At 42.2% G+C, this 14,446-nt stretch overlaps 3 protein-coding genes across 3 annotated transcripts; all 3 read right to left on the bottom strand.

The window, feature by feature from the left end:
• Nucleotides 1–1,128, bottom strand: npy2r (neuropeptide Y receptor Y2). Its single transcript, XM_041934225.1, has one exon. It carries the CDS (start codon nucleotides 1,105–1,107, stop codon nucleotides 1–3), a length of 1,107 nt encoding a protein of 368 aa, XP_041790159.1. The 5' UTR covers nucleotides 1,108–1,128.
• Nucleotides 1,129–10,071: 8,943 nt separating this feature from the next.
• Nucleotides 10,072–11,815, bottom strand: si:dkey-30k22.5 (lecithin retinol acyltransferase family protein). Its single transcript, XM_041934172.1, has 2 exons — nucleotides 11,330–11,815; nucleotides 10,072–10,227 (listed from the first exon to the last, which is right to left on the bottom strand). The coding sequence occupies exons 1-2, from the start codon at nucleotides 11,813–11,815 to the stop codon at nucleotides 10,072–10,074; spliced, it is 642 nt and encodes a 213-aa protein (XP_041790106.1).
• Nucleotides 11,816–12,893: 1,078 nt separating this feature from the next.
• On the bottom strand, nucleotides 12,894–14,446 carry lrata (lecithin retinol acyltransferase a). The gene is made up of 2 exons (XM_041934170.1): nucleotides 13,907–14,446; nucleotides 12,894–13,046 (listed from the first exon to the last, which is right to left on the bottom strand). Exons 1-2 carry the CDS (start codon nucleotides 14,444–14,446, stop codon nucleotides 12,894–12,896), a joined length of 693 nt encoding a protein of 230 aa, XP_041790104.1.

Genomic DNA, 14,446 nt, shown 5'->3' on the forward strand with positions numbered 1-14,446 from the left:
TTAAACATTTGTTGATTTGCAGTCTGTACAAACCCTGTCTTCGACTTTTTTCGCCTCTCTGCCTTTGGAGCACCTCACCCTCAAGCTGAAGGGCTGGTAGCACCGACACACGGACAAAAAGGCCTTCCTGTAGTTGCTGTTCATCCACCCGTATAGGATGGGGTTCACGAACGTGGAGCACATGGCCACAATGTGGAACACGGTGAAAAGCAGCTTAAAGTCCTTCATAGACAGCACAGTGCTGTCGATGTCGGCAGCCAACTGGAAGGCGTGGAAAGGCAACCAGCTGACGGCGAAGACCACCACCATGGTCAGCAGCATCTTAGTGGTCTTCCTCCTGCGCTGCTGGCGGTCATTTCGACCTCCACAGGTTTTCTTCAGCTTATTCCAGATGCGGATGTAGGCGACAGAGTTGATGACCAGAGGCAAACCGTACTGAATCAGCAGCGCCGATATGCTGTAGATGCTTCCGTTCATGCTGCTTCCCGGCCACTTCTCCATGCACACCGGGAAAGATTCGTTGGGCAAGAGGTCGAGCGTCCCGTACTCCCTGAAGATGGCGAGCGGGCTGGCCAGCAGCGCGCTGACGAGCCACGTGATGGCAATGACCACGGCGCACATGACCTTGGACATCTTGGTCTCCATGTGGTAGACGATGCTCCTGTGGCGGTCCAGGGCGATGACGTTCATGGTGATGGTGGACACGTGCACCGCCATGCCTTGAGCGCAGGGCAGCATGAAGCACAGCACCTGGCCGAACTTCCACTCGTCGTACAGAGTGTAGACGAGGGTGAAAGGCAAACACAGAGTGTTCACCAGCAGGTCCGCCACGGCTAGGTTCACTATGAAGAAATTGGTAACGGTTCGTAGATTTCTAAACTTGTAGACAACGTAAATCACTAAGGAGTTTCCAGTGACTCCGAACAATATGATTGTGCTGTAGGCGAGGATGAGGATCACTTGGACTCCGACCAGCTTTGTGCTGTCGTCCAGCTTCAAAATGTTCTCGTCATTGATCGTGTCTGTGGTCCAGCAGCAGCTGGAGGAGTTCGCTCCAAACTCTGAATCTTCTGCTTGGGTTGTGTTTAGTTGATATAGAGGATCCATGGCCAACAGTCCCCATAAGTCACTCTGTGAAAATATGGACATCAGTCTCAGCAATGTACACGTGATGCACACAAAGTCAGATATCACATATACATTTTTTATTAACAGGCAACAAACAGGCAAAATGTTTCAGTATTTCTCCAAAAACAAAAGGGTGACATCTGTTAAATATAAAACGATGTTTATGTTCTTTTGGAGCGTATGAAAAGCTTTGCAATTAATGAGAAGATGCTGCAGCGGCGACACATTTAAAGAGAACATTTATTTCAGTTAAGACTGATGCCGACTAAATATGCACCTTCCAGAGGAGGATCACTATGATTTATGACACGTTGGCATCAAAATAAGATTAAAATATTCTAAATGTTTAATATTGGACAGCACATTTTTAAATTGTCTCGTTAACATGTGGAAAGAGACAGACTTCATGTGATGCTTTCGTGATCCTGGACCTGTTTCACAGAGAGGCTGAGGACAGCAGCCGTGGTGGCTCTGCTGCAATATGGGCACGTTTTCTGATCCACATCTATCTCTATAAAAAAAACTCAAGCAGAACATCTACAGCACCCAAAACTCCACCAAGTTCAAATCATCAAGTTTGCATCTCACAGGATGAGATACTGCATGTTTAATACACATCTGTTTGTAGGGTGGAGTTTCCCTCAGAAAGCTCTGGGACGATCACACTGAACCACAGATTCACCTTCATGAAAACTGCTGCAGATGCAACGTTTGAAAACACCTTCACTTCATTTATCTGCTCACGAGACAAACCAGACTATCAGGAGTGAAGATGAGTGAACCTGCTGCGAAGCTGGACTGAAAATCTTTAATTACCAAACCTGACCTTATTATATTTCTGGCATTTCATGAATACGTTACGCGCACAAAGTGTCTCCAGGAGTTAAATGCAGTTGTCACTGCGTCCGGCGGCAGCTTGAGATAATAATTCATGAAGAAAAACACATTAAACAGAGAAAGGAGACGCGGGTCGTTTGCACTCACCTCAGTCTGCAGAGAGATTCTTACATTCCTCTCATTGTTTCTGCTCCAGGGAAGTTTAGTGATGGTGTCCAAACAAGCCAAACATTATGAAGTACTGCGCACCGCCGGAGTAATAACCGTCTTGGAGGAGGAACAGCGCAGCCCGTTTGGCATCGAGGGCGCATTACCTGCCCTGTGAGCCGGACGGACGGAAGGAAACGCGTCCTTTCCTCTCCAGCACCCTCACACCGAGAGATGAAGCCCCTGCCACTTCCAGCAGGGCGCTTTTTTTGCTCTTCATCCAGAGCGAACGCGCGTCTGCCCGTGCTGGAGAGGCAAATAGCGCGTTTCAGTGCCGAATGCAGAAGGACACGATGTACAGTACAGATGGAGCATTTCATCCAGTAACCTACAGTGTAAGAAAAGCAGCTTTCATGTCAAATCTTTCTGATATAACCAAGAATCAAATCATCTATTTGATATATTTGATTTGTTTTACATTCAGGTCAGTGGCTCTGCGCTGAAATCCATTGTGATCTTAATGGGACTTTATTGACATTATTATTAGTAGTAGTGGCAATATTATTATTATTATTATTATTATTATTATTATTTTAATGTGGGAATTCAAGGCACGTTTTCATTTTTCCAGGACGTAATCCAAATATAATGTAATGTGACCTACTGGAGACTGAATTGGCCACAGAAGAGATGTTGGATTGAGGAGTGAGCACAGGGCTGCATTTGCTTTTTTCCAGCTTTGTGAGCACTCAGCCAAAAGTAAAACAAGCACCATCACTCCTCCACCCGTTACTGCATGTGTCCTGCGCAGGGCCACAGAAGGCTGGAGTCCATCCCAGCACGAACTGGGCAAGAGGTGGGCTGCACCTTCAGCTTGCCAGCGCCACGCGGGGCTAATATGAACACACACCTTCACCTTCCATCACTGAGAGGCACGGGGCCTTTAATCATGTTAATATGAGGCACGTTAGCCAATACCAACAATTTATAATGCTGGCAATTAAAACTCATCTCTGAGCCTGAAAATGATTTCTTCCCAAAGTGTTTCAGTGAAGATGATGACAGCATCCTTTTTGGCTCAGGTGATGGTGATTGATTAACACAAACTTCCTTAAATCTTGAAGCTTTGCTGCTTTTGCTTCACAAACTACATCATCATTAGAGACCTCACTCAAAGTCACCTCTTATATGATGGGCAATGACAATGAGGGCATACACTTTAAAGTGTAGCACAATGTATCTGACCCAAACTGTTTCGCCTCTGGCTGGTAATTGGTCTCATAATTTGATTACCACTGTTATAAACCAAGACACCATGTGGCCACTGGAAATTGAGTTACTGTCAGGCAGCATCCTTGGCAAAAGCCCACTCCATCCATAGTGCAGCGACACAGATGGTGAAGTAATGAGAAAAACCAACAAACCCTGAAGAGATGAGCATGTTCAGAGTTTCCTCGATGATTTTAGGAAGCAGGGCAGACTGTAAATGAAGACCTTGTGAATGGCAGCACAAGAAAACATTTTTCTGCTGTCATTAAGGAACCATAAGAGTTAAGGTTTCCGCTCTTTGTACAATGTGTAACATCTCTGGGGACTATTTCCTGCACAAGTTTTTTAAGTTTTCCTTCATTTCTAGGCAGCTATTGTTCATTCATGACTTCTGAGGGCTGCAGTAACCTATAACTTTTCAAGACTCAAGATCGTCTTTATTGTCACTGAGCATAACATGTCAATTAAATTTGCATTTCAACCCCCATGTTAGAAACAATTAGAAAGATAACAAAATAAAATAAAGATACTAGAATACAATAAACTAACATGTAGATAAAAATATACGTAAATGCAATAAAAATATACCAGAAATGAAAATATACTAAGACAATAAAAATATACCAACAGCAGCTGAAATATACTGAAATGTATATACTGAGTGCAAATGGTTGACCATTTAGTTAAGTGTGTTTACTTAAATGTTAAGTACACAGAAGGTGCAGGTGGAGATGGAGGTGAAGGTGGACTTTAATGTAGATTTCATGCTCACTGTGATGGACTATATTGGCCATAGAATATCAAGATAATATGGATAGCACCTTCCATACAATATGTCTAATAGATTTTCTTGACATGAAGAAATGAATGTAAGCTAATAAACGCCTGGAATGGTAGAAATGTATGTTTAAAATGTCTAAAGCACAGCAGCATGGCTTTTGATAGCTGTGAGGTAAAATGTTATACATTATATAATATAATATTATGCTGATCTGTATAAATTCAGATGCAAATCCACTTGTCATGAGCCGTGTTTCTGGTCATCTGATGAAAGTGAGTCCAATATTCACTTTCCTTTGAGCTCTGTTTTGGTCATCTCCTAAGAGGATTATGTTTTAATTATCTCCTCATGAGACAAACCAGACTGTCAAGAGTGAAGGTGAGTGAACCAGCTGTGATGCTCGACTGAAAATCCTAAATTACCAAGTATGACTCTACTTTACTCTATCTGTACGTATTTCTGTCCTTGTGCTGCTGCAACTACTGAATGTCCCTTCTGGGGATCAATAATAGCTCATCTGATCTTATCTTATCTTAACCTAAGCCAAGCAAGGATTGCTTCAAATGATTAATGATAATTTCACCACATCATTTAAGTGGATATAATTGCTATCGGTCTGTAATGAGAATTCAAATATATTCTTCCAATGCTTGGACAATGTGTGCGACCTTTCCAGTAAAAAGGCAAAGCAAAGCTCTAAATGTAAATAACTCTAAATGCATTTCCTCAGTCTTTAATGTTTAATTGATCCTATTTAGAGAAGACTTACAGCAGCCATTCACTTAAAACACATCTTATAAATCAGAGCTACTCCTCCACTGCCCGAAACAAGAGCATGCAGCGAGCCGGTAACCACAGAGTAGTGACTGATTATTGATTACCTTGATCTAAATAGAAACCTGTGCCAGAGATTTATCTGAAGTGAGTTGAGTGTTTCTTAATATCTGCAGGAGCTTTTCATGGCAGACGTCTGTAGAGGACGGCAGCATATTTATCACCCTGAACTGCAGAGACATTAATATGCTCGGCTGCACAGGCCCGTCTGTCAGGGGTCAGCCAATTTAAATAAAGTTATTGACAAAATGTCACCTGTTCTTTACAAAGCCACACAACCTGAGAGGATGCCACAACCCAATGACCAAATGTCTGTTTAAAGTAAAGTCGATAATCAGGGGCAACTTTAATGTTAGCTACGCTCTTACATTATTATTAATGCCGTTAAATGAAAAATTCAGATTCACACAATTTGTTCAGATAATGTTGCGGTCTATTTCAGCATAAAGTTTTGTCAACATTTAGGTCTTGCTGCTTGTTTTGTAGTCAAACTCTTTGTTACAAATTACATGATTATTTTCTATACAAAGACTGTGTTTTTACATATATATTTTTGCCTTTATTTTGATAGCAACAGTAGAGAGAAGACAGGAAACAAGAGGCGAAAGAGGGATGACTTGAACCAAGGACGTCGCATAATTAAATCTGAAGGTCTGTCCTATTCATATGGCGGTGCAGGTTTCACAGGTAAAGGATGTGTCTCTAGGTGTGTTTACTTCAATATTTATCTGCATCACCAGAGACATCAGAGTCTTTTATGAATCTAAATGAGATCATTATGATACAACTTCAGTCGTGGCTGCTGCAAATTTGCATTCAAATGATGACAAGGCATTGTCCTTCCTGTTCACACACACAGGGCTTCCTGGGTGTCTATACAGTCAATTTAGACAAGCATGACCACACTGTTTTCAAACAGGCAATGCTAAGAGTCTTTCAGCCTGCTGGTCATTATTTGTCATAATTAATACAGTTGCTGCTGTGCCATATTTACACTGAGTAGTTAATACGACTATGGAAAATAGCAACAGTGGCGTTTCTCAGTTTGTCGTCAGACCAGTTCAACTATCTGTAACCACTTTTAATTAAGTTTCAAGGGACCCATATTGCAACTCGCAAGGCTGCCTTACTTTCAATGGCCTCCTGTCTGATCACCATAACTTGAACATGGACTACAATGTCATAAGCCGTACTAGGAAGTATTGTGATGCAAATGTCCTGGGCATACATCCATTAGCCAAGACAGTTAGCCAACAATTTACACCCATGTTTTGGTGGGATTTAATTTGCAGGCAGATAAATAGAAGACATTTTTTGCGTGCAAGCAAGCAAGCAAGCTTCGACATTGGAGATTTGTGAGCAGTCGTTTAATCTGCATGTAGATTTGTGTGTCATCTGCATATACGCAGAAAATTTCAAAAGTCACAGACTAACTTCAACCAATTAGATCAATGAAGCACATGACTTGAGCAAAACTCTTCTGAAGCCAGTCGGGAGAAGAGGGAAAACATCTTTTTCGCTTATACTCTCCAGCTCTGGTAAAACTCATGCTATAGCAGCATCTACGCTAACCTCTTTACGAGTCACCATTGTTGTTTTGGAACGAATGACCGCCTGTAGCTGCTACTGCTGCAGTAGTTCCTCACAGGATACTGATTGGATGACTGTCAGGTTGAATTTACACAGCTAACACACACCCTAGATTGGGAGCTACTGTACCCTGACCACCTCTTGTGCCACTGTGTGTTGCACTTTACACTGACATGAAACTGGAATGTTTGTAGACTCTGGCTCTTAGATGCTGTACACCGGTCAGCATTATGCAGCCCCATTTCTAAAAAAGTTGGGATGCTGTGTAAAACATAAATAAATTATAAATAATCTACTCAACTGAAAACAGCACAAGGACAATATATTTAATGTTTGACCTCATTAACTTTATTGATTTTTTGTAAATATCTGCTTATTCTGAATTTGATGCCAGTGTTTCAAACAAGTTGGGACAGGAGCAACAAAAGACTGGGAAATTTGTGGAACGCTCCAAAAACACCTGTTTGTTTACTGCATCAGAATCCAAATTGAACAGAGAAAAAGAGAGATAGTCTTTTATTGGTGTGGGAACCATGTCGCAGTTGGAATGTTTGGGCCTCAGTATCCCTGGAGGCTCTGGTGAGGGTGAAAAAGCTGTTAAAAATAAGGAAGCAGAGACTTACTGCTGTGCTCAGAAAACAGAAAGCCAAGAAAGTGTAAAACTCGACTGTAAACGCATAAAATATCTATTAAACAATAGTAAAAGCGTGAATTTTAAGTGAACAAATCCATCAGGACTGAGAACACAGCAGTCCTTCTTTCTCCTGTAATGGCCCTTTTACCAGTGGACATTGTAAACATGTTCATGCTTAGACCAAGTCCAGTTGTTTGTGCTCTCAGTAAAGATTCATCCTTCTCTTCTCTGTTCTCTGAAAACCTGATTACAAAAGCGGCCATGTGACCCATGCTGGATGTATCCATGCTTTTTAGCTCTATAGATATGAAAATCAGATTTGCTCCTGTGAATCCAGGCTAAAAGCAAAAAGGCGTCAATTTTCGAGGTGACAAAACTCAGTTACTCTTCAATCTCAGCGGGAACTGTGCACCTGCACTCCGCTAAACAGAATGTGGGGGCTTCAGCCCATTACATCAGCCTCTCTTGAATCAATGCGGAGTGCTTCTCTGCAGGATTAGTGCTGAAGTGTAATGTCCAGGCAATTAGCCTTCATTAGCACTGACCGTTAGCTGTGTTGCTCAGGTTTGAAGGCACAGATTATTTTAGACTTTTTATATCTCCCTATCCTGGACGTTCAGCAGCCAAACACTGTATATGCTTGATGGAAAACATCCTGACATCAGTCTCCCAATGCCTTTAGTCAACCGCAGGACTTCATTTCAGCTTCCACTAGTCTGCTGAATGAAGTCTTTTCTCACGAGCCGTCTCTCCAGAGGCCGTTAAGCCATTTGTTGTGCATAGTTCGGCGTCCTCGCTGAAACCTGGAGGCAGAAGAAGATCATGTGCTTCTGGCAGGTTTTCAAAGGTACTCTGTGGAGTTTTTTGCAAACAGAGTTATGTTTATATTCAGTGTGTCTTCTTGGATGGCCTAAAATAAAAATACCGAATGCACACACGAAACCCTTCGAAACACCTGCATTGTTTACATCCATGTTTAGAACAGTTAGAAATCTTGCTCTACTCCGCCTGTTCTGGTGCATTGCCAAACTACTGAATGTATATCACATTGTGCTTATGTTCAAGATGCGGACCCTCTCATAAAATTGATGCTCTATATCTCTATTATTGTTCAGAATCTCAACAAGATGAGTGTAGCTTTGTTTACATGCATTGAAAGCCTGTTGTTTTTCACACAGGATTTAACCTTTAACAGCCTATTCGAGGGTTTCATCTGTGTCACTGTATCCAGGTTATACTTCCCTTTGTGTTCGTGCATTATGTGAAGCAGAAATGTATGTACCTGCACTTCAGCTGTTGTTCCAGTCTTGTGCTCTCCAAGCTGCAGCACTACAGCCTCCTCTCCTTGTACTTCCCTGCTCTGTTTTGGACTTTTTGCTTGCACGCTTTGCTCCTTTGGCCTTGAAACATTATTAATAAAGATAAATTTTCGACAGGTTGAAGTCAATTTCATCCCTTTTAAGGACTTACATAACTTCTGTAGGCACAGACAGATTCTCCACCATCCAACAGTGATAAAGATTTATTGATTTGTTATATAAATAACATTCCTTGCTCACCCCTAACTGTCTCGTCTGCATCATGAAACCCTTCTGAACGTTTTCCCTTTGGACAGAAGCAGGATTAATAATTTACAACTCCGATCCTCAGATTCTGAAAATAATTCATCAACCAGTAATTCTTGATTCTTCTTCAGAACATTTAATAACATGCTGACTGTTAAGTATCTCCTGCGTTCAGTTGGTGTGATAGCACTTCCTTTCAATTCTGATGGGAATTGTTAAAAGGAGTTTTAGGAAAGTTGGCCATCAGTGCTGTGCTGTTCTTACTGTTGTTACAATGACAGAAAGTTGAGCACGTTCTCTGCAGTAATAAACACTGAACTCGTGTCTGTACATTCACGGGAAGTCCTTTCATGTATTTAAAATGCTGTTTTTCCCACAACATAGGGACTGCATGTGTGGCACACAGGATATTTACTGTATTATTACCATATTTTTTGAAATGCTGAGATTTTGATATTGTATTGTTGTTGTTTTAATTCATCATTCGTGTTGATCGGAATAAGTTCAGTTGGCAGCAACACCTGAACCAGTGAAGTAAAGATCAGGTGACTCACAGTGTTTTTCATTTATTCTTTCCAGAATAAATCTAACATATTTCACACCTCATGTCTGCATGCACCGTATGGGTGTGACATACAATTAACCTTTAATGGCAGCAGAGAACATTCAAGCATCATGCAAGAGACACAACAGGAAGCGGGTAGAAACACATGTTTAATGGGCTAACAAACACATACGACATTACGATCAATCAAAATTTTACTGTACTCCATTCAGACTTATTGCACTTTGTCCAAGCCAACATTTTAACTCGAGCACGATATGAGTAAAGCATCACACTGATGACAAACTAAAAACAAGGATTCACTGCAGCAGCATCCGTCCACGCACACCATCACAGATCAGTCTCTTCTACCCGATATCTCAGTCTTCAGGAGTTTGCCTCTGTGCTGACTTTAAGTCCATTTATAATCTACGAGCTGCTTCGTGTTAAATGTGATTAATGTTGAATATCAAAGCCTGGTGAACATCAATTATGAATAACTTACTAAATTAGACATCTAACAAAAAAGGTGTCTGACGGCATGAAGATTATGCAAAGATTTATGCAAAGAAACATAAAACATCAGGCAATATATAAAAAAATCAACAAAGCAAAGAGCAAATGACAGTTTTTATTATCATGGACGCGTTTGTTTCCCAGTGCCTTCAGTCATGTAGCTAAACCACAGGACTTTATTTCAGCTTCCACCAGAGTGTTAAATTAGTCTTTTCTCACGAGGCCGTTAGGCCGCCATCCAGATGGTGAATGAGATGAGCAGAGTCGGTAAAACCGTCAGCGGTGTCACACAGCCCAGATACAGCATGATCCCGACGCCACACAGTGCCGTCAGATAGGAGCTCATCCTGCTGCAAACAATCTTCCGGACTGTTGTGCAGAACTGCAAGAAAAGAGTGTGAGGGTTACACCGAGAGCTCTGGCTGAGTTAGCTTGTGAATTAGCAGTGCAGCAGATGCCTATTATCATGAGGAAGGTCTTCATCAGCTCCACAGTGGCAGTAATTTGGGGATGAAGTGACACTAGATGGAGCTACTCGCCTCATGAATAAGTTAATTTTCACTCCAGCGGATTGAAGCAAACAAGTCAGTGCTGTGAAAATAATCCTCATGTGATCGAGCATCAGTCAGTTTAATTTCAGCATGAGGGAACCCGCCACTGTGAAGTAAGTAAATAAGAGCATTTAGATGCCACCTCATGCCGAGAGTTACAAATGTGTCCCATAATCTGGTTTTCCCTAAATCCAGATAAATAACTGACGGCGGTGCGAATGCTGCACGTGCAAAGAACCTTAAACCTTTGGCTTTTTGCATGTGACCTTTCTCAGGAAATAATCTCCAGGATGCAAAGACAGAAACATTTAAGAAGAATTAAACAGTCAAAGATTAATGTGGGAAAAGAAATCAACATTTCCACAGAAATCTCCAATTCATTTGTCAAAATAACTGTTCAAATATGATATAAATAATTGCTTTGTGTACTTAAAAACCTTTTCTGATGTATTTGGCAGCAGACTTCATCGACTAATTCAACCATACTGGATTGAGGGTACGTTAATTGATTTTATATCAAGTGATATAGGACCAAAAGATCCTTTCCTCACCAATGGAGGACAAAAACTACAGCCCTCGTCTGTGTGAAAGTTCAACTAATGCTAATATGAGGCTTCAAAAGCGTGACTTTGTCGAATAAAATTACTGTCTTCCAAATTGAATGTATTATTTCTGCAACAATCCCTCTTCACCATCCCTTCACTTCAGCTCATCAAGTAAAGTTTGTCAAGGGAAACAAAAAAATAAATGCAATAAATAATAAAAAAATAACAACTCAGGCTGTTGAAGCTTTATAATAGCATTAGTTAAACTTTGCAGTTCATCTTCACACAGACGAGGACTGTAGTTTTTGTCCTCCAGTGGTCAGGAAAGGATCTTTTCATGGCCATTATGAACAAAATCTGGAACCTCTCTGCTGGCCAGAGACTGTACCTGGTACGTCTGGTAGCTGATGGCCATGCCATATCTGCAGTACATGACGTAGTGTTCGCAGTTGTACCACAGTAAGCTGTAGGTGACAGAGCCAAGGAGCTTCTCAGCCCTTCTGGCCACCTCGTCCCCGTCCAAAGCTGGCTGGCTGCACACTTTATCCATGTGGTTGACCAGAATCTCTGATCCATACGCAAAATCTGCCACGGAGTCCACTCTGACGCTGGCAACCTTAGTGATAACTCCCAGCAGCAGCCGGTTATTGGTCACCATCTTGGCAATCGCGGATTTATTCTTGGAAATCACAGGAAGGATGTCCGGAATGAGATGAGCCACACGATTGTTGCCCAGGTAGATGCCAAAATGTGTGAACAACGTCCGGGGGACTTCTAACAGATCACCTCGCTCGTAAAGCGACAGGTCGTATTTCGAGTCTTCCTCCTTTTTGGAAGCTGCAAAGAAAAAGTTGAGCAGCTGGAACAAAAACATGATGACAGTGTGCAGCAAAGTGCCCCACAGCCTTTTTATTCACCTTGGAACTGGGCGGGGCCAGAGTGGTTAGCAGGATTATATTGGTCAATGTCTCAATATGATTTTGACAGAAATAAAGGAGCTTTCTCTAATCACTTCGCTGTGTGGTTGGATTTTGAAACCGAAGGCCTTGTTTGTGGTGTATTAAGGTCAGGGCTCCTCATTAAGAAGGCTGACTTGGCAGTGAGTTAAATCCTCGTTTTTTTAGAAGGTCACTGATATTGAGCCATCGTACCCAAATAAACAGCCTTTGTTGTTCACCAGCTAGATTGGGCTGCAACCCTTTAAATTTGACTCATCGTTATTCAGCACTTTGTTTGGTATTTAAATCTCATTTAGTTCTAGAAATGTAATGAGTGTCATCTCAAATGAGCTAAATCCATCAAAATATGTAGTGAAATTCAAAGGTCATAGGTGCAGTATTACAGCCACATGAAAAGGCTTCGCAGTTTGATGACACTGCTTTGATGTGATTGAACTTTTTCCAGTCTATATTGTATTTATGCATATAATCTTAGTATTAAAGAATTGAGGAGTCTCTCAATAAGAACATATATCAATAAATATCACACATTTTAAAGCTAATTTGTGGTTGTAGTGTGTTAAAGTGGTTGGAGATGCATGGAGAGTCACAGTCACAGGAGGCACACGAGTAAAAATAAACTGTTTATTAAACATTTCTCATATTTACAACATTATATTAACTGCACTACTATAAAATACCCACTTTATACATATAGAAAGATGTTGCTGTAGACTGTATACTATTTTTGTAGTGACTAAAACGTTAGCAAAAATGAATCGCTAACCATATTTCTTCATCAAACACTTCATACGTTGACCATTATGAGAGGCCAACAGGAAACTGTTAATTCATGTGGCAACACGACACATTAAACGCTGTCGACACACTCAAATCAAAGTATGATCATAAAGCGTGAGGCATCACATGACAGGTGTGCACCGTCCCGTGGAGGCTTCCGGTCAAGTAAAAGTTCAGCTCAGTTTGTTTGTAGGTTCCTTGTGCTGAGCTCCTTTAACCAGCCATCCACAAAGTAAAGGGGACGAGGATTGTGGGCAACGTAGTTGACGGTGCCATGCCGAAACAGACGATGGAGATCACTCCGAGAAGGACTGTGGCGATCACGCTGCGCTGGTCTCTGATGATTAATTTCAAGCACTCGCAGAACTACAAGGGAAAGAAATACAGTTAATTATTATTATTATTATTAATTAAAAGTTGTGCTCAGCCTGGATCACCTGAAAAGTTTCTGTCATTCTGAGCAGTTAAACTTCCATTCTGAATCAGTGTGTGAGGTTAGCCTGGAGGTTAGCATCGTGCTGTTCAAGTCAAAGCTGGATTACCAGCTGGGCAGAGCAGGGCTGCCCCTTGCCCCCTGAACTGCAAGTGGCCCAAACAACCCGGGTCCCCTTAACGTTGGCTGGTTTGGGTAATCCCATTTGCAGATTTGTTGTGCCCTGCATTATCACGGTTTCTGTCAGAGCTTTATAGCAGAGGTGGAAGTGAATACTACCTTTAATACACTGTTTTGAATTAATAGATTTAATTTAATCTAGTCACACAGCAGATATTTAATGAGGTGAACTGATCACAGGAGGAGATGTGTCAGGATCTGGGCATTAGGAAACTCTGACCTAAACTTGTGGACCCGTCGTATCGAGGGGTCCTGTGTCAAAATCTACGACCTTATTTCTCTTTATACTGTGTTCACATGGTGCATATTTTTAGATAAAGTAATGGTAACTTGGAGGTGTCAGAGTAGAGGCTACACAAAGTACAGAGGCTGGGGGGCAACATGGGGGTCAATGGGGTGCCAACACTCCTCATAACAAGTTGATCCAACCTGGATAACAAACGAGCAGCATCTTTTTCTTTGGTACAGTGAGAGCACGATGATGCATTTCCCTGATGTCTACCTGTTCACGAGGCTACAGCTGCATTAAAGCTATGCCACTTGCATGATCAATAACAAGAGCTGCACTCGTTAAGACAGACATGTAGTTTCTGAAAGCTGCCGCGGGCTTCACCTTCTCTGTTTGCCGGCTGACTGCTGATCCGTATCTGCAGTAAGTCACGAAGTGCTCGCAGTTATTCCACAGCAGGCTGTACGGGATGCCCCCGAGGAGTTTTTCAGCTCTCTTGGCGACGTCTTCATTGGGGAGCGCGTGGCTCTTCATCACCTTATCCATGTGGTTCACCAGGATCTTGGAGCCATACGCAAAGTCCTCCAGTGAGTCCACGCGCACCGTGGCACACTTGTACATGCAGCCGAGGATGAGCCTCTTGTTCGTGATGACGGAGCTGATGAGCTTCTTGTCGTTCGTCAGCACGGGGAGGATGTCGGGGATCAGGTGAGCGACTTTATTGTCACCTAAATAAATGCCGTAGTGGGTGAAAAGGGTTCTGGGGACCTCCAGCAGGTCTCCTCTTCGGACGGGCGGCTGGGGACCGCGTTGCGCATGGCGCTCCCGGTCCTGGTCCCCCCGGTCCGACCAGCTGGACTCGAAAAGTTTGAACTTGGAGAGAAGAGAGAGCTTCTCCACCAGGAACGTCAACAGCTGCAGCAT

The sequence above is a fragment of the Chelmon rostratus genome, chromosome 3 (genome assembly GCF_017976325.1).
Source record: "Chelmon rostratus isolate fCheRos1 chromosome 3, fCheRos1.pri, whole genome shotgun sequence".
In the NCBI taxonomy this organism is placed as follows: Eukaryota; Metazoa; Chordata; class Actinopteri; order Chaetodontiformes; family Chaetodontidae; genus Chelmon; species Chelmon rostratus.

Excerpts from the sequence above, each read along its gene's own strand:
- npy2r (XM_041934225.1), bottom strand. The coding sequence starts at position 1,107 with ATGGATCCTCTATATCAACTAAACACAACCCAAGCAGAAGATTCAGAG.
- si:dkey-30k22.5 (XM_041934172.1), bottom strand. The coding sequence starts at position 11,815 with ATGTTTTTGTTCCAGCTGCTCAACTTTTTCTTTGCAGCTTCCAAAAAG. Across the intron at positions 10,228-11,329 it reads TCAGCTACCAGACGTACCAG|TTCTGCACAACAGTCCGGAA; the intron begins GTACAGTCTCTG and ends CTTTTCTTGCAG.
- lrata (XM_041934170.1), bottom strand. The coding sequence starts at position 14,446 with ATGCTGCAGCTGTTGACGTTCCTGGTGGAGAAGCTCTCTCTTCTCTCC. Across the intron at positions 13,047-13,906 it reads TCAGCCGGCAAACAGAGAAG|TTCTGCGAGTGCTTGAAATT; the intron begins GTGAAGCCCGCG and ends TTTCCCTTGTAG.